Source organism: Podarcis tiliguerta, assembly GCF_965153285.1.
Source record: "Podarcis tiliguerta genome assembly, chromosome: 8".
Taxonomy (NCBI): domain Eukaryota; kingdom Metazoa; phylum Chordata; class Lepidosauria; order Squamata; family Lacertidae; genus Podarcis; species Podarcis tiliguerta.
This window is the reverse complement of record NC_139541.1, coordinates 76,332,554-76,359,909: the sequence shown is the minus strand read 5'-3', so window position 1 is coordinate 76,359,909 and position 27,356 is coordinate 76,332,554. Positions and strand designations below refer to the sequence as shown.

Below are 27,356 nucleotides of genomic sequence, written 5' to 3'. Positions count from 1 at the left end.
CGTTCCGTGAGTCTCTTTGTCTAGCGGTTTTTTCGTCTTGCGAAGCAACCCCATTAGCGGATTAGCGCTATTAGAGGTTTAGCGGCTATTAGCGGCTATTAAAGGCTTAAGGGATTAGCGGATTAGCTGCTAAAAGGCTATTAGCAGCTTAGTGCCTTAGAAAAAGGGGGTGGGGAGCGGAAAAAAACCCCCAGGAATCGCAAGACATTTTCGTCTTGCGAAGAAAGCCCATAGGAAATTCGTTTTGCAAAGCACCTCCAAAAAGGAAAACCCTTTCGTCTAGCGGGTTTTCCGTCTTGCGAGGCATTCGTCTTGCGGGGCACCACTGTATATAGAATTGGCAAAATTAACTTCAATTATAAGATACCAATCAAATCAAAAGTTAAGAATGGAGAGTGGAAGTATTTCAAAGATTATATGTCAAAATATTGTTCTAAAAATGACATGCTAATAGGCTTAGGGGGGAAAATGTAAGCAATAACAAAACCAATAAAGAAGGAAAAATCAGAATGTAACAAAAATAATTTATTATAGAATGCAAGGGGAAAAGGTAGAAAGAAATATAAAGAAGTCGAATTGCTGTGGAGGGAAGTAGAGGGTGGGTGGTGGGTTTTATAATTATGTGTATAATTAAGTAGCTGTTGTAATTTAGATATTATATTTTATGTGAGGGAATCATTGGGAATTTTGGTTATTATGTATACATGTTAAGTTTCAATAAAGATCTTGGGGGGGGGGAGAAAATAATAATTATTATTTCACAGTGAAAATGTTCACAGGGCAACATCTGGCACAGCCCCCTAAAGGAAACCAACAACATCCCACTCTTCCATCATGGACTAGCCGAAGCCAGACACCTTGGCCTGTACCTGTGTGAAGCCCAGCTTGATACGCCGCTGCTTGAAGGTGCGGGCAAACTGCTCCAGCTCCTCCAAGTCGCTGGGCTCCTCAGGGTGTGAAGGGGTCTCCAGGCATTTGGGCGGCTGTGAGTGAGTGAGGTGGGACTCGGGGAGGCCAGGCCGAGTCACTTGCTGGGGAGCGAAAAGAAGACACAGAAATGCTGAACCAAGATGCACGAAAGCACTGAACAGAAGGCAAAGAATACTGTATGAACAAGACCTCAGAGAAACAGCTTAGGGCTCATCCACACTTCTACCAGTCCCGTGCCTAGAAAGCATGGGACCAAATGGTCTTCTGCCTGGCTCACTCCTTTCCCAGGGAAACACTGCACTCTAGCTCCAAACTGGAGCAAATCTGGAGAAAACCCAACTTGTTGTGTGCTTCAGTTGAACACTAAAGAGTGGTTTTCCCCTCCCTGCCTCCCGGGCCAAGCAGTGGGACAAAAAGACACTGCTTCCCAGGTGGTGTCCATATTACCATATTACTTTTATCCCATTGTTGGCTCTGGTCAGACATTTCTGCAAGTCTTTGAAACAATACCTGGAAAATTGTTTAAGCAGAAGCAAAGGTGAGATGAGTGATCACAACCCTCATAGTCCCAGGGCACAGGATACAGAGCCACCATGCTGAAGCTAAGCAGGTCTAGAGGTCTGATCAGTGCCTGGTTGGAAGACTGAGTGGGAAAGGACCCCCTCTCCATGCACACCACCATGAAGTTCCATAATGGAAGGGGTGTAAATGTACTAAACAAATACAGTGGTGCCTCGCAAGACGAAATTAATCCGTTCCGCGAGTCTCTTCGTCTAGCGGTTTTTTCGTCTTGCGAAGCAACCCTATTAGTGGATTAGCGGATTAGCACTATTAGCGGTTTAGCGGCTATTAGCGGCTATTAAAGGCTTAAGGGATTAGCGGATTAGCTGCTAAAAGGCTATTAGCAGCTTAGCGCCTTAGAAAAAGGGGGTGGGGAGCGAAAAAAAATCTCAAGAATCGCAAGACATTTTCATCTTGCGAAGCAAGCCCATAGAGAAATTCGTCCTGCGAAGCACATTGAAAAACGGAAAACCCTTTTGTCTAGCGGGTTTTCCGTCTTGCGAGGCATTCATCTTGCGGGGCACCACTGTAAACAAATTCCTGATCGCCACTGCCTTCAAGGGTCTGACAAAATGATCATTGCATTGCGTTAACTGTGGTGAAACAGTCTTTTCTTCAAAGCAAGATATTCTGGAGCAGAGTACAGCATTAAAAGATGAAGAATGAGACTGCCAGACCAAGGCTGGCAATCTCTGGATTCCCACTGAGTATTTTACGCACTCACCTGTGCTGGGAGTCCTGCACGAGGCTGGTTCGGCAGGAGGCTCCCTGGGTTTTGCTGAGGTAGCTGAAAGAGATTTGGTGTCGGGAGCAGCCCTGTGAGGGAAAAGATGTAGTGAACAGCTCAGCTTCGCAAAATCAAGCACCACCTTATTCCACCGTGTAGAAAGTTACTGATCAAACCCGGAATAAAAATCTGCCAATTTGGTGCCATTCTTCAGACCCCTAAAAACCTCCACTGTTGTTATTTAAGCGAAGTAAAATCCTACTCCTCATTGGCTGAAGAGAAAATAAAAATTCGCAATGGCAGCTACTGCTGAAAATGTGCAGACAAGAAAAAAGCCAAGCTGGACACTGCAGCATTTAGAAAATGTGTTTTTTCTATTCTTCACAGTTGTTTGTCTTTGCAGTCTTGCAGACTGGGGAGGAATTTGAAGGTGAGCCTATTTAATTCACACTTTCTGAAATAAAGTGTAAACTGGAACACAGCCATTTGTTGAAATTCATACTTCTCCAAATTCTGCAACGCAGTTCTCCAGCTAGGTTATTTTGCACTAAGATTCATAAATCCGTACAAAAAATGTTGATGGAATTTTCATGAGGACTTTCTTTTTTTTAATCGCAAACTGGTGTGGAAACTTAAGATTGGAAAAATGAAAAACCGAGAGGAAGCGAAATTGGCAAATCGTCTCACCCCTACCATCCAGCACAAGATTCTAATTTGAGAAAATAAAATGCTTTATGCTGAGGCAAAGTGGAACAGATTTCTCCAGTTCCCTAATCTGCCTCTTCATTCCAGAATGGGGGGAACAAACGGGGAATTCTGTGGTGAGGGAACAGTACTTTGAAAATATTCAGACACATGATTTTATCACCTGAACATAATTCCTGGTAGACCTGGGCTTGATGAGGGTGGGGTAAGTAGATGTAGGCTGACAGTGAACTCTGGTTTGTTTGTTTTTGTCCAAGGCTTACAGCAGGGATGAGGAATGTGTGGTCCTTCAGATGTTGCTGGACTACGTCCACCATTCCTGACCATTGGCCGCACTGGCTGTAGTTTGGCAGATCGAAGAGCATCTGGAGGGGGGAGGGCACAGATTCCCCATCCCTGCCTTACAGTGCTTCCACACTAGGTGCTTACTATCCTCACACTTGGTTCACTCCCTTTTTATAGGGCATCTACATGACATCATTAACTCATTGTCTCCCCCCTGTGTCTTCTCTGTGCTGCTGCTTCTGGTTTTCGGCAGACTACAAAAAATCCCAAGTTGTTGTTATTAAAATTATTATTAATAATAAGAAGAATAAACACTAGTGGAATTTTTACAGGTGTAAATCACCGTAGTACTATTACTCTTTCATTTTCTTTTCCATCTGGTTTTGGCATCTGCTGCCTAAAGCAGCTGAACCTATTGCCATTTCACCTTCACTATTATTATTTTCTAGTCAGCATCATTTCATTACATTGTTGTTGTTTTAAAAAATGTTTTAATTAACACTGAAAATGCTTTTAGAACCATTTTTAAATATTAAAATATTCATGCCACTGCACTTCTATGAAAGAGTATTATAGCGCTGACTTTCAAATGCTGCTGTCTTTTCATCCTGTGCCAATGTTTTATTTTTCAGACTTATCACAACATTTTAGAATGTTTTTCTTATACATCTCAAAAGTTGTTGGGAAAGAGCACTTCACTGAGCTTTCCCCCCATCAGGGCATAAAGTCAATGGCAATTTCATTTGCAGCTTACAGCGGAAAAACAACGGCTCGTTGCACCCTTTTGCCAGGAGAAGCGGAGTGTGGCCTATGCAGTCTCTTTTTCACACACAAGCCATTCTTACCTTGCTGTCCCTGCTGGGCCTGTGGCAGCAGGAACTGTGCAGGCGGCTGGAGGTGGTGCCCTGGGACGAGGACTAACTGCTGGAGCTGGAGCAGCTGCTGGATGTCCTAGAACAGAGAAGTGAGTGGGAGGAAGAGTGTGGGTATATCTACCATGCAAATTTATGCCAGTTTAATGCTGGGGACTGCAGTCCAGTGAAGGTGTTGAGGATTCTCCTACTGTTGACTAGGGTCTGTTGTGGAGAGTGGTAATGTGTGTTTGCTAGAAAGGCACACACAGAGGAAGTTGGATCTCACAGGGTCTACAGAAAATCCCCCCTGTGAGAGCCACTTCCACTGTGTACTGCCAGGTAAAAGGGGCACAGTCTATATAAGCCGGTCACGTTCCCAGCCTGCTCTTTCTTTGATTCCTGATCGCCAATCTCTCTCTTCTCTTCTCTTCGATGCCTCATCAGTGACTAGGGATGAATCTGAATCTGAGTGCTGAATCTGAGTCACAGCTCAAACTCCGTTTTGATCTAAACTACTGTATATGTCTGCAACTACATTTTCAGCCTGCCTCAAGACTGCTATTGTGAAACTGAGCAAGTAAATCTATATTTACTTATAAGAAGACTGTTTGGCGTTGAAATATAATCAGAGTCGCAAAGTGATTTCATGCTCTTTATTTAGCTCATAGTGGTGAGGAGGAATGAATGAAAGTCCCCTCAAAGTATCTGCTTTATATACATTATTTACACAATGGGCTGCACATGATTGGCTAATTCTGGAATTCTACTGTAAGCCAATCAGGTTGTGGATTCACTTATATCTGGAGCATGATTGGGTGGTTCCTGCCAACCAATCATACTGCTGCATTGTTCTAGGACCAATCAGACTGCTGCAATTTGGATCCTATTGTTCTAGGACCAATCAGACTGCTGCAGTTTGGATCCTATTCAACTCAGTACATAACAGGCGTGTCTATTGTTTTTAAGGGAGAAAAGGGGGAAATAACAGGAAATACAGTCTGCAATAAAGCATCCTGGATTACTAAAACTAAAGGTTAAAGCTAACCTATCAACAGGTTCCTTATTTTTGGCCGACAAAGGGATGTACCCTGCTGAACTCCCGAAGGATAATATCTAACGAACACATCCTCTCCTAGTTTCTATGCACATCCCTACATAAGAGAAGAAATGCCGCAGCGCACCTGCAGCAGCATAACTGAACGCCTTCACCTGTCCCAGCTGCAACAAAACATGTCTCTCCCGCATCGGTCTCTAGAGCCACAGCAGGCACTGCAACTTTCCAACAGTTTGACCTCGCCCAGAAAGGCGCACCCCTCCATTGTCTCCTGAGACAGATGGATGCCACCCGTGGATCAGGCCACGTCTGCATGAGCAGCCTGTCATATGCTTTGACTTCTGCCCTGTTCTCTGTGTGGTGGTGAGCGTGTAATGCTGGGCAACCCATTCTGGCCAGACCCCCGGCAAGCTGAGCCTCCCGTGCACAAGCCCTTACCTGTGCAGTGAGCTGGATTGGCTGCGACAGGGCAAGCTGTGGCGTCTGGGGCTGGTTCTGTGGCGCCGTCAGCTCGGCCCCAGGCTGCTGAGAGGAGGCTGCGGCAGCTGCGGCATTGGACTGCTGCACGGCGGCTGCCAGGAGCTGCGCTTGGGCCTGCTGCAGAAGCAGCTGCTGTTGGGCAGGCATCAGGGCCGTAAGCTGGGTTGGTGGAAGGCAGAGAAGAGGTGTACCAAGGGCAGCATAGCAAATGGCAGGCCAGGAGGGGGTGACCAGGCAAAGGGGGAGTAGAGGCGAAAAAGGGAAGGAGGAGAAATCAACCAGGCAGAGAGAAGGAAGAAGCTGGTTAGTTGGGTCCTTCTCCCACCCAGCGCATCAGCAAGAGCCCCAGCAAGCAGAGAGCCAAGCAATATATTCCTCTTGGTTGTCAACTTCTTTCCTGACAGCAGTGCCTGTGCTTATAATTCAACACAATAGGACAATTTCACTAAGCCTGTTGTTCTTCCACGTTATGTTCAGGGGCAGGAAATCCTGTGTGTGTTGAATTTCTCCTTAGTCACTGGGAAAGGCACAGGAGGAGGAATGGAGTGGACAAACCTAAGCTTCTCACATTACTGAGAAATGCTGATGAACACACAACGCCATTCTGGGTCCCTTACTGCTTATATGAGGAAGGTATAAGCAGAATTTTGCTAGGGCAATGCAGAATGAGAATTTAGTTTCCATCTAAGCCCCTCCACAAGCCACACCTGCACTGGAGAAATGTCTACTTCCCCAGGCCTCTACCTACCACATTCAGAGGAGAGGAGAGGGGTGAGATTTCAAAATCATCATTTCCTTTTCATCATCCTTCAGTGTCCACCCCAGAGTGCCAGGAAGCCATGCCTCCCCAGCTACCATCTTCCTATCAACCCTCTATTTCCCTTAAACTATTTTGAATCATTAACTGATACCACAGGCCTTTTAGTACATGATTTCTTTAACTATTTTTTCCAAGTGCACACCTAAATAATAAACACATACAGTGTGCTTGTCAGAAGACACACACTCTCTCTCTCTCTAATCTGCATACTTACAAACCTGGATTTGTTACTACATAATCTATGAAACAACTTTATGGAAAGAGAGGAGCTTCCCATCAAATAATAACCATGCTTTTTACATAATGAACGTTGGCTTCTTGAGTTCAGGACTTTCAGTTGTTAGAAAACTGGTCATGGAAACAGCCCTTTGTTTGTATCCACCTCCCTGCCACCCCCTGGGCCACTTAAGCCAAACTCCGTAATCTGTGTCTGGCCACAGGACCTTCCACTTACCCCAGCCAGCTGGCTGCCAGCTAACATAAGCTGGGCCTGGGGCAGGTGTGGCTGCTGAGCTGGGGGAGCCGGGACTGGGGCTGGAGCTGGAGGAATTTCTGTTGGGTCTTCAGCTTTGATCTGGAGGGAGAAAACAAGATGAAAGAGAATCACTACCACTCTCTCTCCAGCTGTGTGCGACAGACACCCTTCCGCTCCTGTTGCAGCTCAACATTGCTTGTTTGAGACATAAATTTGATGCTGTCCTCCTCCTCCTTCCATGCTTCCTGACCCCCTCTCCTGTGCCCATAACATCCGAGCTACCAGCCTGGAAGAAGCGCTTAAGCAGAGCTATGGCAATGGGTAGCTCTCACAGGGTAGCGCAAAAGGTTCGGGTTTTAAGGCTACCATTGAAAATACGGAGTCCTATCTGTGTCACTGCAGGGAGAGGATGATGGCCCAATGGAACTGAGGAACATTGTCCAGGGTGCTGGGTGATGCTAAGCAACACCAAGGAAAACCAAAAAAATCAGCAACTTGAATACATTATGCTAGGTAAGCAGCCCTACATGTGTTTAATTCACTCTGCTGCTGCAAGCGACTTGCTAGAGGGACAAAGAGCAACACAAGCACCAAAATCCCAACAACTGGAAGTTGATGCTATCTCTCTGACTCATTGCTCGGTTGGCTTCCTGTTTTGCTGCTGGGCCTGAGGCACAGGGAATTCCCCCGCAAAACCAAACTTGATTCATGAGTCTCTACCACACTGATTACAAAAGTACAAAGCTGCCCACGGTTCTGACCCACCCAACCTTCCACTCAGCTATATATTATACCAGAAAAATAAAAAAAAAGTTTCTTCAGTTACTCAGAAATCAATCAACTGGGGGGGGGGGGGATATTGAATTACTTCATGATTCCAGTCCTGGGACAAAGTGGGTTTTACAGGTTTCTGTTGTGCTTCCAAACACAGCAACATTTGTTTAACCAGAAAATATAGAGGGGCTGTAAAAAAAACCAGAGTTTTAAAGCTAAGTAGGTACCGGTAGGTCAGTGACCTGATGGGAGGACTAGCCTGAGGGACCTGTAAGTTGATTTCCAAATGAAGACTGGAATAGAAATGTAGTAAATAATACTTCATGGCACTGCAGAAATGATACTTTTCCTTAGAATTCACTCATCTACAGCCACCATAGCTGCTTCTGGAATAGGGATGGGGAACCTGTGGCCCTCAGATGTCTTTGGTCTCCAACTCCCATTAGCATGGAATGATGGGAGTTGCAGTACAGCATTTAGAGAGCCACAGGAGATCTGGAGGAAACAGTTGTCAACTAAGACAAATAAACACACTGATAAACAGAGGTAGAGAACGTTTTCTGGCGAGTGGGTCGGATCCTTGTCTCTCCAACCCTGCTGGACAAAATTTGACAGATGGGTGGCAGGTCATGTTACCCTTTGCAGCCCCACTTATTGGGATTTCAAAGCACAGCACAAGCCGTTCGAAAACCCTTTTTGTAAAAAGGCATTTAAACAGCCCTCTGGGCCACTGGTCTTCAGAGAATCAAGGAGGAGCACTGAGAAGGAGAATGAAATGTAAACTTGACTTCCTGTCCTTTCCAAATTCTTTTCACTCTAATAAACCTATTGCCTAAACTTATCGGTGTATTAATCATGAAAGGCTCCCGCTGCCAGAGCACCTCCCCCCCCCCGAGACTCGTCAGCGCTCCTGGCGGCTAGCCCCGCCCCTGCAGGTGGCTAGCCCCGCCCAGTATATGCCCTGCTATGCCCTAGCTCCGCATATGCCCTAGCTCCGCCACTGCTGGTAGCCTTATCCTCTATGAATCTGTCTAATCCCATTTTCAAGCCAGCTAAGTTTGAAGCCTTCACAACATCTTTGGTAGTGAATTGCATGGTTTAAATACATGCTGTGTGAAAAAAAGTACTTCCTTTTGTCTGTCCTGAAACTTCCAACATGTAGCTTTATTGGATGGCCCTAGGTCCTAGTATTATGATGGGGGGGTGAGTTTCTTACCCACTCTCTTCATACCATGCACAATTTTATACACCTCTATCATAATAAATAGGGATACTTCAGGAATTTGTTCTTTCTGAATTCTGATACAAGCTGGCTTGATTTGCACCTCCCAAACCACTGTGAAGATCAGAATGCGGCTACCCTCTTCACGAAGGGCACTGCAAATTGATGCGGTGCTCCCTCTGGTGGCAGCTGCTAGTGAACATAGCTAGGTACCTCAGCCTCCCTTTTCACCCAAATGCTTCCACTGACCCATGTTATTATTATTATTTCACATGACATATGATAAAGCATTATTGCAGGACACAGAGCCAAGGTCCACATTACCTCCATTAGAAACTGCTGGAGTCCACATTCCAGAACATACACACATACAACTATTAACACACCTATTAACTATTAACATGTTTTACCTTTATTTTTACCTATTAATATATATATACATTTATTAAAATATATTTATTGATATATTTATTAATATATATACATTTTTACATACACACACACATCCATTCACAAAACAAGCAAATCTCTCCTCCTTGTGAAGTGGTAGTGTGGCTTGGGTGCCAAAGTTCAGAGGTTCCACAGTCAGAGGCACTGCAAAATTGGATTCCTATTTCCTCATTAATATTATAACCTGCAACCTGATTTCTTCCCTCTCTGACCTCCATTCTCCTAGACTTGGCTATGGTGGTTGCAGATGAGAGGTGGGACATTTTTATTCCCCATAGATGGTATCTAGAGGACACTTAACCTTGTTCCCCATATCGGGGAGCACAAAGAAGCATAAAAAAAGCAGCCCTGCAAACTGTTGGAAGATGGTCCCTACTGGTAGAGACCACTGTTATTACAAGCATGTATGGGGAACTGTCTTCCCTTTTGAGTATGGTGAGAACTGGCAGAGAAACATTGTCTGTCCTCTGCAGTGGTGCTAGTGGAAGCTGCAAGTGGGTTGGCTAGAGGATGCCACTTACCTTGGTGCCGGTGCTGGTTGGGGATGGGGAGAACGGGGAAGGTTTGCTCTGCTGGGTCTGCAAGGGACAAAGAGAGAAAAAGGAAGTCAGCATGGACAGACTAAGAGCATGCCCCTTGTCTGCCACAACAACATTTGTGCCACTACTTTAAACCTCCAGCTTCTGGCCACCTTTTCTCACCTGGTGGTTTGTGTCAGGTCCATTTCTTTCTGTATCTGAAAGCAAAGGAGATCATTGTCATAAAGCTTCCATTCAAAGCCATCGCTTCAATAATCCCCATTCCTTGAACCCTCCTCCCAAGGCCTACATTCCCAAATAGGAGTCCCATAGGCCACATCAAGCCTGCCATGCCTGTTTCTTCTCCTCCTCTCCCCACAGGTCCTGTGCCTTTCTCTGTCGTTTGCAGGATTTCAGTCATGGCTATGGGGTTTCTTATGGTACTGTACATGCATGAACACACATGCCCAAGTGTAAAGGTAAAGGGACCCCTGACCATTAGGTCCAGTCGTGACTGACTCTGGGGTTGCGGCGCTCATCTCGCTTTATTGGCCGAGGGAGCCGGCGTACAGCTTCCGGGTCATGTGGCCAGCATGACTAAGCCGCTTCTGGTGAACCAGAGCAGCGCACGGAAACACAGTTTACCTTCCCGACAGAGCAGTACCTATTTATCTAATTGCACTTTGACGTGCTTTTGAACTGCTAGGTTGGCAGGAGCAGGTACCGAGCAACGGGAGCTCACCCGTCGCGGGGATTCAAACCGCCGACCTTCAGATCGGCAAGTCCTAGGCTCTGTGGTTTGACCCACAGCGCCCAAGTGTAGGATCACTCTAAAATCAAGATATATATGCAACCCATACTATAATTCTGGCGTCTTGGACAATGCTGGTATGGTTTTAAAGAAAGGGACTTAATTACATTTTTTAAATGAGTTGTTATAATATAAAGGCTAGGTGGTTTCGTATGTAATATTTGCAGTAAATTCTAAAGACACAAGCTTTTTTTCTGAATGTTTAATGGACTGTACATGTAGCATGTTTATAGAGGTAGGCAAACCTCTGAGGTCTCCCCACTTTTTGTCTGATATTTGGTGCTTTCCCTTCTTTCTACCAAGGGGTAAGCTGGCCCACTAAACAGTTAAGTGGCACGGCCATGTACCAAACATTGGCTGCTTCTTCCCACCCAGCCTTCCTTCTACCATTTATTCTCTGCTTCATTCCGTCTGCTCCCCTAAAACAATCGCTTTCAGGACTTCTCACTGCTTCTCTTCTCAGTCCCCAGACACCCCACATGACCATTTTTCATCATGCCTAACTTTGCCCCTCTCCCCCAAATTTGCTTCACTAAGACTCATTTAAAAACTTCCTAGTGCAAATCATTTGTTACCTTAGTTGCATACCTATTGCTTAGTCTAATTTATTGGGTCCAAAAAACTTTTTAAAATGCAGAACATTGGGAGGATTTATTTTACAATAACAGTAAGGAGAAGGAGGAGGAGGAGGAAATGATCACCTCAGGGCAGTTTACAAAATAAACAAGAAGTGTACATATCACAAAACATGTCTTTCATATATTATATGAAGGCTAGTTTCTAAGCCTCTTGGTTTGTCACATTCCATTAGGACCAAAGAATGGAACTCAGGACAGAGCAATGCAAATGAAAGCTGAGGCATGGTCTCCCTGCAACTGTGGGGTTATGGGACAAAGGAAAATGGCTTTTGGGCACCGTTGTTGGGTGATGGGGGAGCACAGAAGTCTGTACTGAGGTGAGATCACTCTAGAGATCACTGTGCACATCACAGTAGTCTCCCATCCCTCACCCACTTTTCAAAGCTCACAATGACAGATACAGTGGTGCCTCGCAAGACGAAAAGAATCCATTACGCGAGTCTTTTCGTCTTGCGGTTTTTTTGTCTTGCGAAGCAAGCCCATTGGCGGATTAGCGCTATTAGCGCTATTGACATTTTAAGGGCTAAAAACGGCTTTTTTAGGCTTAAGGGATTAGCGGTTTTGCTGCTAAAATGCTTTTAGCAGCTTAGCACTTCAGAAAAAGGGGTTTTGGAGCAGAAAACCCCCCAAAATTTTTCGTCAATTTTCGTCTTGCGAAGCAAGCCCATAGGGAAATTCGTCTTGCGAAGCGCCTCTGCAAACGGAAAACCCTTTCGTCTTGCGGGTTTTCCGTCTTGCAAGGCATTCATCTTGCGGGGCACCACTGTATTTTGCTAGTTCATAAAAATTATAATGAACGGATAAATTCCCATCCCTTCCCTCCAGGCACTGCTACCTGTGTGCTCCTCTTGCAGCTCCAGCCGCGCCTTCTCCAGCTCCAGGGGCTTAGACATTCTTACTTCTATGAGAGAGAGAAAAGAGGGTGGAAGGAAAATGGGGGTGAGCGCTACATCAGATTGTGATGGTACACCAAGCGGCAGTGGGGGGGAATAAGAGCAGAACACCCAGAACCTAAATACTAATCTAAAGTATTTAAATATCAATACAGTAACATTTACATTACATAGAATTTGAAAATATATGCCTAGTTGGATCAGGGATGGGCAATCTGTGGCTCTCCTGCGTTATTGGATACCATCACTCATCATCCCTGACCATTAAGGCCAGCCCAGGTCGTTTTGCTGCTTGAGGCAAAAGCCCTGGAGCTATCCCCCCTCTTCTACTCCCTCCTGATCTTCATCAGCACTGGGCATCTACTGCCCAGCCCCACATCTATCCCCACCTCTCTACAGCCTACACAGCAGACCAGATGCCAGCCAAGCAAACCAGAGATTCCCCAGGCTGCCTCCAGGCGGTGTAAGAGGAGACGCAACAGTGGGGAGGACACAGTCACAGTGGCAGAGGAACAGGAGGAGGAAGAGGTAACCCAGCAGCAGTGTGTGCCCTGTGGGCAACTGGAGGTGGCATGCAGTGGGTGCACAGTGGCAGTGGTGCCACCCTTTGGAGCTTCCGGCCCTGCTGACCATTGGCACTGCTGGCTAAAGCTGATGGAAAATGGAGTCTAATAACTTCTGGCAGATTCCCATCTCTGTCTTACTATATCTTGACCAATATAATGGAAAGACATTTCAGTGGCCAACACTGAAAAGCAGTTTACTTTTTGTTGAGCAAGAGGGCAGAACACTGCTTGCATGTTTTTCCTAGTTATCTCCTGCAAGTAAAAACAATAGTTTCTTTCTCTTTTTAATGGAAGCAGAAAATTCAGAGGAGGAACCTGGAATATCCATGAGAAGACCAGGCCCCTAAAGGCGACTTGCCCTCCCTTCCAGTGCTCACTGTGGGAGGTGGTCCCCCCATCATTCAGCCTGGACACTGAGGTCCAGCTCCGAGGGTCTTCTGACAGTTCCCTCCCACAAGAAGTGAAGCTACAGGAAACCAGGCAGAAGGCCTTCTTGGCAGTGGTACCCGCCCTGTGGAACACCCTCCCATCAGATGTCAAGGAGATAAGGAACTACACAACTTCTAGAAGACATCTGAAGGCAGCCCTGTTTCGGGAAGTTTTTAATGCTTGACATTTTATTATGTTTTTATCTATTGCTGGAAGCTGCTCAGGGTGGTTGGGGAAACACAGCCAGATGGGCAGGTTATTATTATTATTATTATTATTATTATTATTATTATTATTATTATTATCATCATCACCATCATTATTGTTATCTCATTTTGCAATCTTACTGCCATCGTGTTTTTCATTTAGTTCTGTTGAATTTTTTGATTCTCCTAAATAATTTGGCATCACCAACCAACTTGACTCCTTCCCCGCTTTCCCACACCCCTATTTATACATAACCGGGTCCAAATAGCATGGCATGGCAGAAGGTGCAAAGATGAGAGCTAAAGGTTGCTTTTTTTTCTAACATGGATCATGTGCACAAAATAAATAAAAAGAGGCATACTTTTGCTTTCCAACATACACTACCTCCTCTCCTTCCCACCACCTCCCAAGCTACACTACAAAGGTATAAGATATTGCACTACAAATGCTAGACCCTAGCTTGTGTGACTTTAGCACTACAAAAACCTATTCTATAGAACACTCTTTGGAAAGGCCCAATATGTTTGGGGAGACCCCAGCAGCTCAGATCAGAAAGTGAAACCTTGCAAAAGGAGGGTCTAGGCAACCACTCACCCAGCTTCACGAAGTTGAGAAGTGGGGAATAGAAATAACAAAACAGAACTTCCACAGATTGTTAAAACCACAAAGTCATCCATTTCATTTCCTGGCCCCCAAGATCCCCACAAATCAAATTACCTAATCCTGCCCTTAGTGAACGTGCTGCCAGTAGAGGATGCAACCAAACAAGGCACACACAACACTGCGAGGGACCTGGGAGGGGAAGGTGCGATTTGGATGCAACTGGGGAGAGTCAGAGGGTGGACTTCCCCACTCTGGGCACTTTTGGTCCCGTGCTAGAACTGCACGTAGCTTAGCTTGAAGTGGGGGAAATTTTCTTAATAACAACTAGCCCCAGCTGAGGAACACAACTGTAACCATTTCGGGCACGGCTGGGCCTACATACTATGATAACTGAAAGTGATCGCAGCCAACTCTCCCTCCACCCCCACCATTCACAATGGAAAGCTTTAGTGAGCAGGTTTTACACTGCTTTTCTCGCTCCAGTCTGGCCTAAAAGCTGCTTCACCCAAAACAATTTTAAAAAAGGAACGCCCTCCTTGCTTCCAGGGTCTCTTTTGCCCTCTCCTGGCCCTCCAGCTCCTACCTGGACCAGCCCCGCAGTGCAGGACAGGGATGGGGGGGGGTAGAGAGTTGCCTTCCTCTTAAGATGTCTTTTCTGTTTCCCACCCCCAAGACTGGAGCCTTATCACCGGCTGTTCCTGTCTGATTTGCATATGCTTAATGAGTCACACTCTAATAAGGAAGCCCTGTTGAGCTAGGCTAGACCTCAGTATGCGATGTGGGGGGCAGTTGACGGGTGGAGAGTCCAAGAAAAAGTGGGGCCGCCCCCTGAGTTGGGTCCTCTCATTAAATGAATAACATCTACCAAATTGTAGCCAAAGTGCATGTGAAACAGCGGTAGCTGCACATTAAGTCCATCACAGGCAACCATTTTGCTACCTTCCGTGTGGCAAAAATTCTCCTGACAAGACGATATACAAACAGTTATACGTTTCCCAAGATGCAGTTTGGTCATCTGTATTGGTGCCCTGCATCATCCTGTCAAAGGCTGAGGAGAATTTTACCACGCTTATTTATTTATTAGATATATTAGTCACCTCATAAAACACATCCTCTAGGCAACGTGCAGCACCGTATTCTGCACCTGATCAGAAATCTGGGGGGAGCAGCTGTGGGGATGGTAGAGGAGGGCAAGGATTCCTCTTGCAGCCAGGCAGTGTGGCACAGAGAGTTCGTGCCAATGGGCAAACTACTCTGAGGCGAGCTCTCTCTCACCTGGGTTAGTTTGATCGCCTAACTCCACCAGAAAGGAGAATTTTTGCCATGCATGCGTTGGAAAACATGAAATCTGAGGTCCGGCACGGAGGGCCTTCTGGCGGATCCCTTGCTGCAAGAAGCCAAGTTACAGGGGACCAGGCAGAGGGCCTTCTTGGTAGTGGCACCCGTCCTGTGGAACGCCCTCCCACCAGATGTCAAAGAGAAAAATAACTACCAAACTTTTAGAAGACATCTGAAGGCAGCCCTGTTTAGGGAAGCTTTTAATGTTTAATAGGTTATTGTATTTTAGCGTTTTGTTGCAAGACGCCCAGAGTGGCTGGGGAAACCCAGCCAGATGGACGGGGTATAAATAATAAACTACTATATAATCTCACCAGAAGCTGCCACTGCAGTTGCTATGCAACCTTGTGGGAGCGCCGTCCCGCAGTATTCTGCCACCCGAGGCGGTTGCTTCACTCTGCCTCATGAGTGGGCTGGCCCTGCGCACTCATGTGTGTAGGGCTGGGGGGCTCTGTGGCCCTCCAGATGTTGGCCGCTGAGTCACACCAGCCTCAGGCATCGGCCACATTCACACCATACGGTTTAAGCCCTTTAAGCGGTCACGGCTTCCCCCTAAGAATTCTGGCAAAGGAGTTTGTTAAGGGTACTGAGAGTTGTTAGGAAACCCTCATTTCCCTCATGGAATGACAGTTCCCAGAATTTCCTGTGAGGAGGAGTAGACTGTTAAACCACTCTGGAAATTGTAGCACTGTGAGGGAACTAACAGACTCCTGTTCCTCTCACAGAGATACCATTCCCAGAGTGGTTCAACAATGAATCGCTGTTCCCAAGGAAATCTGGAGACTGTAGTTCTGTAAGTCCAATAGAGGTCTCCTAACAATTCTTAGCACTATGGTTCCCAGGGTTCTTTGGGGGAAGCCATGATTGTTTAAAGTGGTATGATACTGCTTTAAATGTACAGTGCGGATAGGGTCAAATACACACCAAGATTCCCCAAACTCTGCTTCCTGCTCTGCCTTCCAGCACCCTTCAATTAGCCCCATGCTGAGAGAAATAAGCAAAGCATTCTGGGTAATAAGTGGGACATGCAATAAAATGTTGCAGAGCAGTATGCTCTTGGTTCAGGGTTCCAGCCAGTCATGCCATTTCCCCGGATACTTGATTTCATCCCCACTCCAATGGACATTCAAAATTCTGCAGCTACTGAGCTTGCTGTTCTGAGGACTCTCCCCCAAAAAACTACTTTTGCAAAGCACAAGATGCCTCCAAGCTGGCCAATACCTCCCTTATTGCTGTTTTGGCTTCCTAGGGAATGGCACTCTTGAGTTCACTATTAGTAGGTATGATAACAATGTTATTGGTCGCTTCCAGGCAACCTTTTAAATGTGCATCTAGGCTGCTTTGTTTGCAGAAAGATTAGACCATGTTGGCTATTTAATAAGTACTCATCATGATTTGGCTGTGGCAAGATCAGATGACGTTTCATCAAGTGAGTGTTATCCAACATATTCCAGTGCACTTTCCTCATTTCTTCCATTTGGAGTAGGTCTGCTTGGGAGGAGTCAGTTTCTGAGAATCATATGCGCGCAGAACCAACACCTTCTCCTTGGTTGGTCTACAACAACACTACCCCAATAGGCACATCAGAGGCATTGTCTTCAACCATGAAAACCCCTCTTGAGCCTTCTCGGTCCACTGAAAGGATTTCCCACCTTTGAGGCAGTTGGTCAATGGCACAGTAAGGGAAAGAGACAATGAAGTTCCAGGAGTAATTTGTGAACGCCATGAGATGCTGAAAACCCTTCTTGGTTCAAGGTGGCTGCCTTTCCTGGGTCCATCTCGGGGGCGATGGGGATGCTGCGGTACCATGAAAACAGTGTAGGGACAGTGTGGTGGTAGCTTGCAAGCCTCTTTCTTGAAGGACAAATCCTGAAAGATGGCATACTTGGCTGGGAGTTTGTCCTTGTTTGCTGTGAAAGGGGGCAAAGTGTTTTCAGGGGAAGAAAGCGCAGTGGCTGCGGCCAACACATCCTCTGTTTTCTTGAAGTACTGCTGATAGAAGTGAAAATGCCATGGACCGATGCCCCCACGAGATGAACAAGTTGTGCTGAGTGCACCAGGGCACCCCCCTGCATAATGGGAAAGCATGGTGGGGTTGCCAGGTAAAATGTCAGCTCTTCTTGGGGGTCCAGCAACTTCAGGAGTAGCAGGTGCAGTCGCCCGCATGATTGTGCCAGGCACCGTTGCTCTACTGTCAATGGCATCCATGAAGAGTGACTCACTGAGCTCCCATGAACCAATGCCCTACTGATTGGCAATGTTCCAATCCAGGAAATTGCTAGAGGCTCCTGAGTCTATCATGACTCAAGTAGGCACCCCTTTCCCCAAAGGGGTGTGCAAGACAGTAGGCAGGGGGATGGCTGATTTGTGTGGTGGTGGAGCTTCAGGGGCCTTCTGGGAAGGTCCACACTCCTTCTGTGGTCCAAGCTCCCAGATTTTGAGTTTTCTAGTACCAGAGTTTTGACAACCACCTTGGCTGAACACACCATGGCACAGTGCCTCACCTTCCCACAACAGAGGCAAGCACACTTCTTTCACCTTCCTGTCTTCTCATCCTCCATCAGCCGGGTACATGCTAATCCGATCTGCAATAGATTCCTCGCCTGAAACTTATGATGTTTGCACAACTACAATGGGAAATGTCTGCCGGAGCGTGGTACTGGAACTCCAGGCAACCTTCAGGTCTACCGCCTATTTTCAGGCACAGCTAAATGAGGGCTGTTCAGATGCCAGGCAGAGCTGTTTGCCCCAATTCATCAAGGATCTCATCATTGAGCCCCAGCTGGTACTGCACCATATACACCTTGTCAATCCAATTCCAGTCCTGGGCCTACAGTCTAAACGCACTGGTGTAATCACCCACTGCTTTTCTCCCATGCCTTTGATTCTGAAGCCAACATGTGGGTGTCTCCTTCTTCTAAGGTTGCTGGAAGGACTTGATCATGGTTGCAATGAAGTTGTCCTAGTTGCTGCCATGCAGTTATTGGTCACCAGTCTTGATGTGAGGTCTGGGCTTGTAGGGGTTGGATCAAACTGTCCTGGTCCTCACTGCAAGCAAATGGGCTGGTTCACACTGGCTTGATCTGACTAGGAGTGTCTGATGTCATGGGGTGAAACAGTCCTCTGCCAACCCTGTCCTGGATCCAGCTCTCCACTCCCTAGACTTCTGGCCTACTCCTCAGGCTCAGGCACATCTCAAGAGTCCCAATGTCACATTCCCCATTCTGCTAGCACGCTCCCCAGGTTCTTCCATTTCCAACTCCCCGAGCTCCACCTATTCGTCCTCAGAATCCAACCACCACCCTCCATGATATCTCCATGGGATTCATGGCAATCAAGATCTAGAAAGGGGTGATGTAGATGTGAAGCAACATCAGAAGTAAAAGAAGGTTCAAAACAATACTGAGGAATATTCACAGTTAGCTTGCCTCCTTTTAAAATGACAATGACAAGCAGAAATAAAACAGCTGAAGCTTTTTTCCCTGCTGCGTTGATGAAATGATGGGCAAAAGTTCACCTACTCCATTTCTGAGTGTCAAACTGCTGTTAGAGGCAGGAGAGTAACTGCAGGAGGAACAGGTGGCAGCACTGTACACAGAATGATCAGTATAAGTGGAACTCATTGCTGCAAGCAACCTACAGTAAGGCGACCGATAGTGAGAATGATAAAAATCTGCAGTTTCTATAACCTCTGATCAAAGATAATGGGGAGGCAGTAGGTATGTATGAGTAAGAGGCAAGCAAGTTGGTTTTGAGAAAGAATAATAAGCTAAAGGGTTACGCCCCCACCCACCCACAAGATACACAAACATGACATCCAAACTCACCTTCTTTGAATGTTGTTAATCTGGTACCAAAAATGGAAGAGCCATATTTTCAGATTAAATGCACCTTCCCATCAATGGGCTCGTTCATTCAATTTACAAATACAAGGAATTAAGATACCATTCTTAAACCCAAAAGGATTAGATTTTGTTGATCAAACCCTATGAGGAATTGGTATGTGCACACACACACACCAAACTCCTAGCAAGACTTCTGTGACAAACAGAAAATTTAAAGGTGGATAGGAAAACCCTTCTGTATTGAATTTCTGCATGTCAGGGAGTTCCGGGATCAAATATTACAAAGGACTAACAAATACTAAAGATGCAGGAGCCCAGCAAGATGAAAATGTGGCAGCCCTAAAATATTTTGACAGTGGGTAAGAATTATGCCAGTTTCTCTGTTATTTATTTACAGTTACTTATTCAGCTTATGAATTATTTCCCATGAAATCATTTCAAAATAATTAACAATAAAAAACATAAACAATTAATAGAAATTCAAATCAGGTATATCTACTATCTAAAAATCTTTGCTTAAAAGGCTTGTGAAAAAAGGAAGGCGCTGAAAAATTAGGTGCCGAAAAGACAAGAGAAATGACACTTGTGTGGCATGTACAAGGAGGTAGTTCTGCAGGGGTCTTTCTCACTGGGGGAGTACAGTCTGAATGCATAACACCAATCCTGGCCCAACTGCACTGGCTGCCAATTAGTTTCCGGGCCCAATTCAAAATGCTTGTTTGACCTATAAAGTCTTATGTGGCTCAGGACCCCAATACCTCAAGGACTGCCTCTCCCCATATGAACCAACCCAGACCCTGAAATTGTCCTCTGAGGCCATTCATGGGAGGACCAGAGGGCAGCAACAGGAGAACAGGCCCTGTCAGTGGTGGCTCCCTGTTTGTGGAATGCTCTCCCTGATGAGGCTTGCCTGGCACCATCATTACATTACATTACATTACATTACATTACATTACATTACATTTTTCCCCAGGCCTTTGGCTTTTAATTTTCTGTAGCTTTGAGTGGGTGGCATAGGAGCCAACCTCTGGGGGTTGTGGGGGCATTGGCCCCCACAATAAAATATTTTAGGGGGACGGGCCTCTACAAAGTTGATGGACATTCCCATTCAAATGGTGTGTGTGCACTGCATCATGTTATCAATTTTGTGGGGCGGGGCTTACCTGGGCCCCCACAATATTTTATTCAAGTTGGCACCCCTGGTGGGTGGGGTGTTTTAATCTAGATTTTTTTTAAAAAAACAGATCTGCCGCTTAAATTTTTCTTTGTCTTTTTATGCCAGTTTTCATAGATGTGTTTGTTTATATACTGTAAGTTGCTTTGGCTTGCCTTGGTTAAAAAGCGACCAATATATTCAGTAAACAAGAAATATAAAAATAATATACGGATCGCAGGAAAAATGTGTTGTGATCTGCAAACAACAACAACAAAAACTCTGTCCTACTGCAAAGGCTTCTCTTCCTGAATTTTTACTTTTCTTGCAAATTCTGTACAGGACCTAGTACACTGCTGACACTCAGCCAAACTGAAACAGCAGCACTAAAAGTGGTAATGTGTGCATGTGCAAGATGCTTGGGGTGTTATGCATGGCTGTGTGCATCTACGTGCATGAAGTGAGTAACAGGTGTGTGTGAAAACATATTGTTTATGAACAGGATTGTTTGTATCTGAGATATATTTTTACACTATGGCTATCAGGTTACAACCCAGAGATTCTACCTTTTACTTTTTAACCACACAAAAGCAGTGAAAGCGTGTCCAGCTGTCCCAGTCAGTCCTCTGTTTGCCCTCCATCCTCCTTTCTCATTCTTTCAGCAGCTAGATGTGGGAAGGGTTAGGGTAGGAGGCCCAGAAGCAGCAACTACTTCTGCTACATGAGTATGGTTTAAAGCAGAAGTAAATTCTCTAGGTTACAATCTGGCAATTCTGTTCTTTACAGTCATATCAGACTTGTCTGAAGGCAGCTAGTGCCTCCAATACCTGAAGCATTCATAGAATCCTAGAACTGTAACGTTGGAAGGGGCCACAAGGGTCGTGTAATCCAACCCCCTGCAATGCAGGAATCCTTTTGCCCAATGTGGGGCTCCAACCTGTGACCCTGAAATTAAGAGGCTCTACCAACGGAACCATCCCACATTCAAAGATGCTTCAGCACTAGTTGTCAACTGGTGGGGTTGGTACCCACAAGTCAGTCACTGCACCCTCACCTGAAGTTGGTCAGACCACAGGCACCAAAACTCTTTTGCTTACTGTCTTTTTTAAAAAGGAAGAGAAACACACAAAGAAACAGACAATTGGAGAAGAAGATAAGGGGAGAGAGGCAGAGAGATGTTGCTTCTAAACAATCTATTTCTTGAGCAATCATCCTGATCTATTTGCAAGGAGGTTAGACTATGCTGACTTTTTATTGAGAATTCATTCTGATTTGTTTGCAGGAGACACTGATTCAAAGACGGGTTGGGCGGGGGAGTGGGATCCTATTCAGTTCTTATTTAAAGATGAATTTACATACTTTATGTACTTTCCAAAACAATACACAAACCAAAACACAGCCATTCTTCAAAATTCAGTTCTCTGAGTTAGGCAAAATTGAACAAACAGACATGTGTGTGTGTATATTAGGCAAAATTCACACTAAAATGCTGGTGTGTTTTTGTGAGAACTTTTTTCTTCCTCTTTAAGTTGCAAGCTCATGTGGAAATGTGGAGAATTGCATTGAAGACTGGAAAAATGAGAAACCCAGAGAAACCCAAATGGGCAGATTTTGTCATCCTTATTGTCAAGAGGATGTCATCATACGGTTTCCACTTTGCTTACCACAGAAAGTCTGCTTCTTTGGGGAAGCAGGTTTGCTGAGCAAGAACTCCAAATTGTGCAGCCTGAATGTGTCACTATGCGATGGAATCCCATCTGAAGATGTTGACACTATGGAAGAGCCCAGAAATGGCGAAAAACAAAGGGAGAAGAAAAACGTACAAATGGCAGAACATTGAAGAGTGGGTCTGAAGTTGCACAGCAGCGTGAAAAAGCGCGTCCTGAATCTGAAAAGGCCCAAGACTGCTGCTTTAGGGAAGTAAGACATTTTCAGGGGTCCTCCCCCTGTGCCTTTAACAGCAGCCAGACATACAAGAATTTCTTCAGAAATTTGTTGTGGAAAGTTTGATCTCCACATCCGGAAGAGCCTCACCAGCTGAATGTCTGAATCTCGAATTACTGCTATAGAGATACAGGAGCAGGGCCTATTTTTTCAAAGTGGCAATTTTACCAATTGTCACGTCACTCATGAAATAATTTCAGGAGTTTCCTCCTCACTATGGCTCTTAAATTTGCACAAGTTCTCTCTCAGGGGAACCCGGCAGCTACAGCTGGACCTGAGAGATGATGCTTCTCCAGCCTCTCCCCTCCTCCACCGCAGTCCTCCAAACTGCCGGCCACCCTTTGCTGGCTTTCACTTCTGCTTCCCTTTCACATTTTTAGATGTTTTAAAAACAGACTCCAATTTACTGAAACTCCAGCTAAAAACAGAAGCCCAGAAACCAGCCTCCGGGCAGCGCTCCTCCTACCCCTAGCAGCCGGTCCTCATTCTCCTGCCTTGGCTCTCTACAGCACCCTCTGCAGGAAAACACTGGGATGGAAACAGCTAGGGTAGCCAGATACAAAGGAAGGAACAGCTCTGAGCAATTTAGGCATTTTGCAGGAAAGCAAATCTGTTTTCGTTCCTGCAAAAATAGTACCGTGCAAGCAGCTATGACAGATACAGGGACAGTGTCTTCTTTTGCATGGGACAGCCTGCTGTCTCCTTGGATTTCAAGGAAGCCTTGCAGGAATTTGGAAGCCTGAGGGGAACAGGGAGAGTAAACTGGTTTGTTTGCTTCAATCTACAGTTATGCAGCAATGATGGGGAAGCAGTGACTCTAGAGATGTCGTTGGACTCAAGCTCTTGTCAGCCCCAGCCAGCTCGTTCAATGGACAGGGTTAAAGGGAACTGTGGCCCAGCAACATCACAAGGGCCACAGGTTCTTCATCAGTACACTGGAGGATAGAAATAAGTTTGGGACTACCCTCGCAGCCAGCTCGGTTTGCATAGTGACCAGAGCTTGTGCTTTTAACAGTACCTCGCTCTGCAGAAATCAGCAAGTGAAACTTTTCGCAGCAAGGAGATAAGCATCACTTGCTAATGGCTGTACATCAAGTTGTTGCTGAAGGCACAGCTACTGTGGTTGCTTGCAAAGTTGGAAAACTTGGCCTGTGCTCTTAGTCAGGTTGCCACCTTTTCCCCAGCAGGGCTCCTGTGACTTTAACAGCAGAAATTAGGTGTGGCGCTTCCCCCCATCCCACCCCCAAGCCCACATCTCTATGCAGGGACAAAGACATTCCAGATGGCTTTCTGCCTGGCAGGGAGCTCTTGGGCACAGGAGCCTCACTAGAGAAAAGCTAGAATGCTCCCCTCTGTTTCAAATACATTTCACCCGTAGGTCCCAGTGTGCTTTTGCTGCTTATCCCCAACTCTATGCTCCAGCCCTAACCTCAGGCCTACTGGAGTCTCTTTCCCCTAACCCTATCCTCTCTCTTCACCTTTGCACTGAGCTGCAGAGAAGACAGGGCTGGCGATAGACAATAGTTTTCAAAAAGTGCTGAAAGTGGGGTGTGACAGGGGCAGCACTGTTTGTGGCCCATGCACTCAGTTTGGCACCAGTATATCCTCTGGCACTTACCTGCCGCCCACAGCCCCGAGTTCACCATGGCAACGATGCTTCTGGTGCAGGAGAGAGAGCATTGGAGAGCCCTGCCTGCCGCTGACAGCCGGTACCTCTTCCAGAGAGGGGAAGAGCGAATGGCGGGACAAGGAAGGGCCTCTGAGCTTGGGGCAGAGCCGGGGGAGTCCCCTGGTGCTTCAGAAGCAAGAACAGTGAATGTGGCAGGAAGCAGCTGGGAGGAAGAAGCAATAGCAGTATGTTGGGGGGTGGGAGCAAAGAACACTGCAAGGACTGGCACACAACAAACACATGGACATGGGTATGTGTGTTACCTGCCAATTACCCTTGTTGCCCACAGGTGCTGCCCTCCCCTTTGTGCTTGCCATACCCAGGGCTCTGATGCATACACTCCTGGACACCCAACACAGATGTGGTGTGAAGGGTTCATGCAAAATGCACTCACCACCGCACCACATTCTCTCACACATGCTGTACTACATACCTGGGCATGAGCACAGACAAATTTTCTCTTGAATCTGGAATAATGCCCAGCCCCAATGTGAGTGGGACCATTTATAATCTTTTTGGCATGCTAGCTGAAAGATTAAGACAGCAACACAGTTCCTCTCCCCAAAACACACACAAACTAAATCCTGCAACTCCAGTCCTACATCCCACCTCAAATACTGCTTATAGCCAATAGCTTGTCAAGAGCCTTAGGACCTCCCTTGGATGTACAACACATTTCCCATCGACCTCCAGCTTGCCACTGCCCCTGACACCTCTCAGTGGACTTTAGTTCTCTTGGGTCAAGGACTTGTTCATCCAGACAATCCTTAAAACCTGGCTCCCAGGCCTACTAGGTACTCCTTCTGCAGCTGCTGTCACAATCCCTATCTATTGGTTGGCATGTCCTTAGCAGCGGAAGCATGTGTGCTAATGTGGGACTGGGGAAAAAGGAAACTGAACCCCTTTGGCGGCGGCTGGAGAAATGCTATCCAGGCCTGTGTACGCACAATCCTGTTTGCACTGCATCCTGTGTGCCCTCACCACTGCTTTGGGAAGCAGTGTTCGCACCAGGTTGGTCACAATCCATAGATATTCTGTATCTGCCTTGTCATTTCTTAGGAAAAACTACATTCTTACGCATTCCCCCAACCCCCAACCAGAACCAGCTTCGATCTGATTTTAGGGGGGGGCAAGCAGCCTAACTGTGTTTTAAGCCAGTAATGTGTACACAGCCCTAGGCAAGTGCCTCGGGTCCCCAGGTGGTACAGCAGGACTCAGACTGTCTGGATGATAAGACAGAGAAACAGCCCTGAAACGGTACATGCGATCTCTGAGGGTCTGGACCTAGCAATCCTAATCCCATCCTACCTCTTACAGGAAATCTCATAATGATGGTCTTCTTAACTGAATATCCTCACAGCTCATTGTGGATGACTCAATGTGGAGCTTATTATGTTAAGATTGTGAGGCATCTACTCAACCAGGTTTAGTTATCCCTGAAGAGACAAGAACCACCTTTCTGTCTTCATAATTGGGGTGACTCCAGACTGATGAACCCTGGAAACCCGCCCCAAACATCAGAAATGTGGGGCCTGGCTGTGGTTAACTGGTGATGAGAGAAAACCACTCTGTTTATACTCAGAGGCAGTTTTCTTATTGCATCATATGCTCTAGGGCTGACCTCTGGCATTAGAAACAGATTCTGGGGCTCAGGGTTTATCCACACTTACCTTTCCTCTGCTCTTTCCAGACACGGTCCACACTTTAAAGCTCTGAGTCCGAGCGCCCCTTTTTTTGTCCCAGAGCTTTCCCTGCAAAAGCCCGCTCTTTAGCATTCAATCAGACACAGCGCTTGAAAGCATGGACCTATGCCCGGAATGAGTGGGGCAAAAGGTAAATGTGGATAAGCTCTAAGCCCCATAAAAGCCAAGTAAGTAAGACGACAGATAGCTGCTGCTTGATGCCAGCAGTTGGTTCTGCATTTTCGCCAACTCACCACTGGGGGGAAGCAGCATGCCACCAGTTCTCACACTCACCTGTGGCGATGTGGCCTGTTCCAGTCTGAGAGACAGCACGGTCCCACCCAACGGCTCTTCCTTGCACATGATGACCATCACATTTGCTCTCGGCAATGTGACACATGCACACACACACACACACACACACACACACACACACACAAGAATCAGTGCATCCACCAAACACTACTACTCACAGTCTCACACATTTGGACAGCCAGGAATACCCTGAGTTTTGCTTTTTTCAGAGGGGTAGCTGTGCGAGTCTCTTGCAGCAAAAACAATGAAGAGTCTTGCGGCTCCTTAAAGACTAGTACATTTATTATGACCGAACCTACAGCCCACTTCATCAGATGTATGAAAGTATTATCTGGAGCTTCAGGTAAAGATATACATGGCTTGGGATGGGGTGAGGGGGGGAGTTGTTAAAAGTGAGAAGGAAGGAAAGAAAAAACAGAGAAATACAGACAGTGATAATTATGGATTTATCATTGGTTAGAGGTTTTCGTAATGCAAGTAGTCTGACCTGAGATCATTTATTTACTATATGCAAGATAAGAACGTAAGAATAGCTTGCTGGATTAGGCCAATGACCCATCTAGTCCAGTATCCTGTTCTCACAGTGGTCAACCAGATGTGATCAGATGCTTCTGGGACGATTGCAAGCAGGACCTGAGCACAAGAGAGCACTCTCGCTTCCAGCAACTGGTATTCAGAAGCATTACTGCTACTGACAATGGTTAGTAGCCACTGATAGTTTTATTCTCCATGAACCCCTTATATGCAATGTCTACGTGGGAGCAAGCCATTTGTATTCACAGCTCAGATCAGCAGCTAGTTCTGCCAGAGGGCCACTCTGGAGTGAGGGTTGAAGCGCAAAGGCCCCAATTCATGCTCACCAGCTGCCAAGTCTCATTGCCACATGTTCTGCTTATCCACATCCCACTTTTGCCTTCAGGATTGGCAACTGAGAGGCCAGACTTTGCCCAGGGGCAAAGCCCCTAAAGTACATGAGAAAGCAATTGTGCGCACACATATCCAGGAACACTGTGACACATGGCCACCCAGACACACCTACAATCTATGCCCCTAACAAGCCCATGAATAACAATTTCCCAAGACAGAAAATTGCTTACATCCCAACTTGTACACCGTTGCTCTAACCCATTTCAAGTAAAACTTGCGCCGTCCAGAAAATCACACACATGCCTCTACTAATTTAGGCTTAGACTAATTGGGTGTATGGGAGTTAAAAGCACATATCCACAGCTGCTTATGAAAGTTTAGAGAGCCCAGGGGCTGGAATAAGAGGGCTATGAGCCCCAGAGTAACAGAAACTTCACACGCACACACACAGTACCAGAACTAACAGAGCAGCCTTCTCCAAGCAGGTGCCCTCCAGATGTTTTAGACTCCAGCCCTGTGTCTTCACTTTAAGTCTCAACAT

General features: G+C 46.2%; 1 protein-coding gene across 10 annotated transcripts in view; it reads right to left on the bottom strand.

The window, feature by feature from the left end:
• Window positions 1–27,356, bottom strand: part of POU2F2 (POU class 2 homeobox 2) — a 110,283-nt gene that overhangs the window by 13,262 nt on the left and 69,665 nt on the right. For 9 of the 10 annotated variants that reach the window (XM_083455198.1, XM_083455201.1, XM_083455202.1 and 6 more), the window contains 8 exons: window positions 12,140–12,205; window positions 10,039–10,073; window positions 9,859–9,915; window positions 6,871–6,990; window positions 5,555–5,755; window positions 4,054–4,159; window positions 2,216–2,307; window positions 870–1,031 (listed from right to left, as the gene is read on the bottom strand). In XM_083455198.1, the coding sequence (XP_083311324.1) occupies window positions 870–1,031; window positions 2,216–2,307; window positions 4,054–4,159; window positions 5,555–5,755; window positions 6,871–6,990; window positions 9,859–9,915; window positions 10,039–10,073; window positions 12,140–12,205 (839 nt within the window). Of the gene's footprint in view, window positions 1–869; window positions 1,032–2,215; window positions 2,308–4,053; window positions 4,160–5,554; window positions 5,756–6,870; window positions 6,991–9,858; window positions 9,916–10,038; window positions 10,074–12,139; window positions 12,206–16,264; window positions 16,391–27,356 lie in introns of those variants that run through there. The other variant, XM_083455203.1, reaches the window with a different exon arrangement.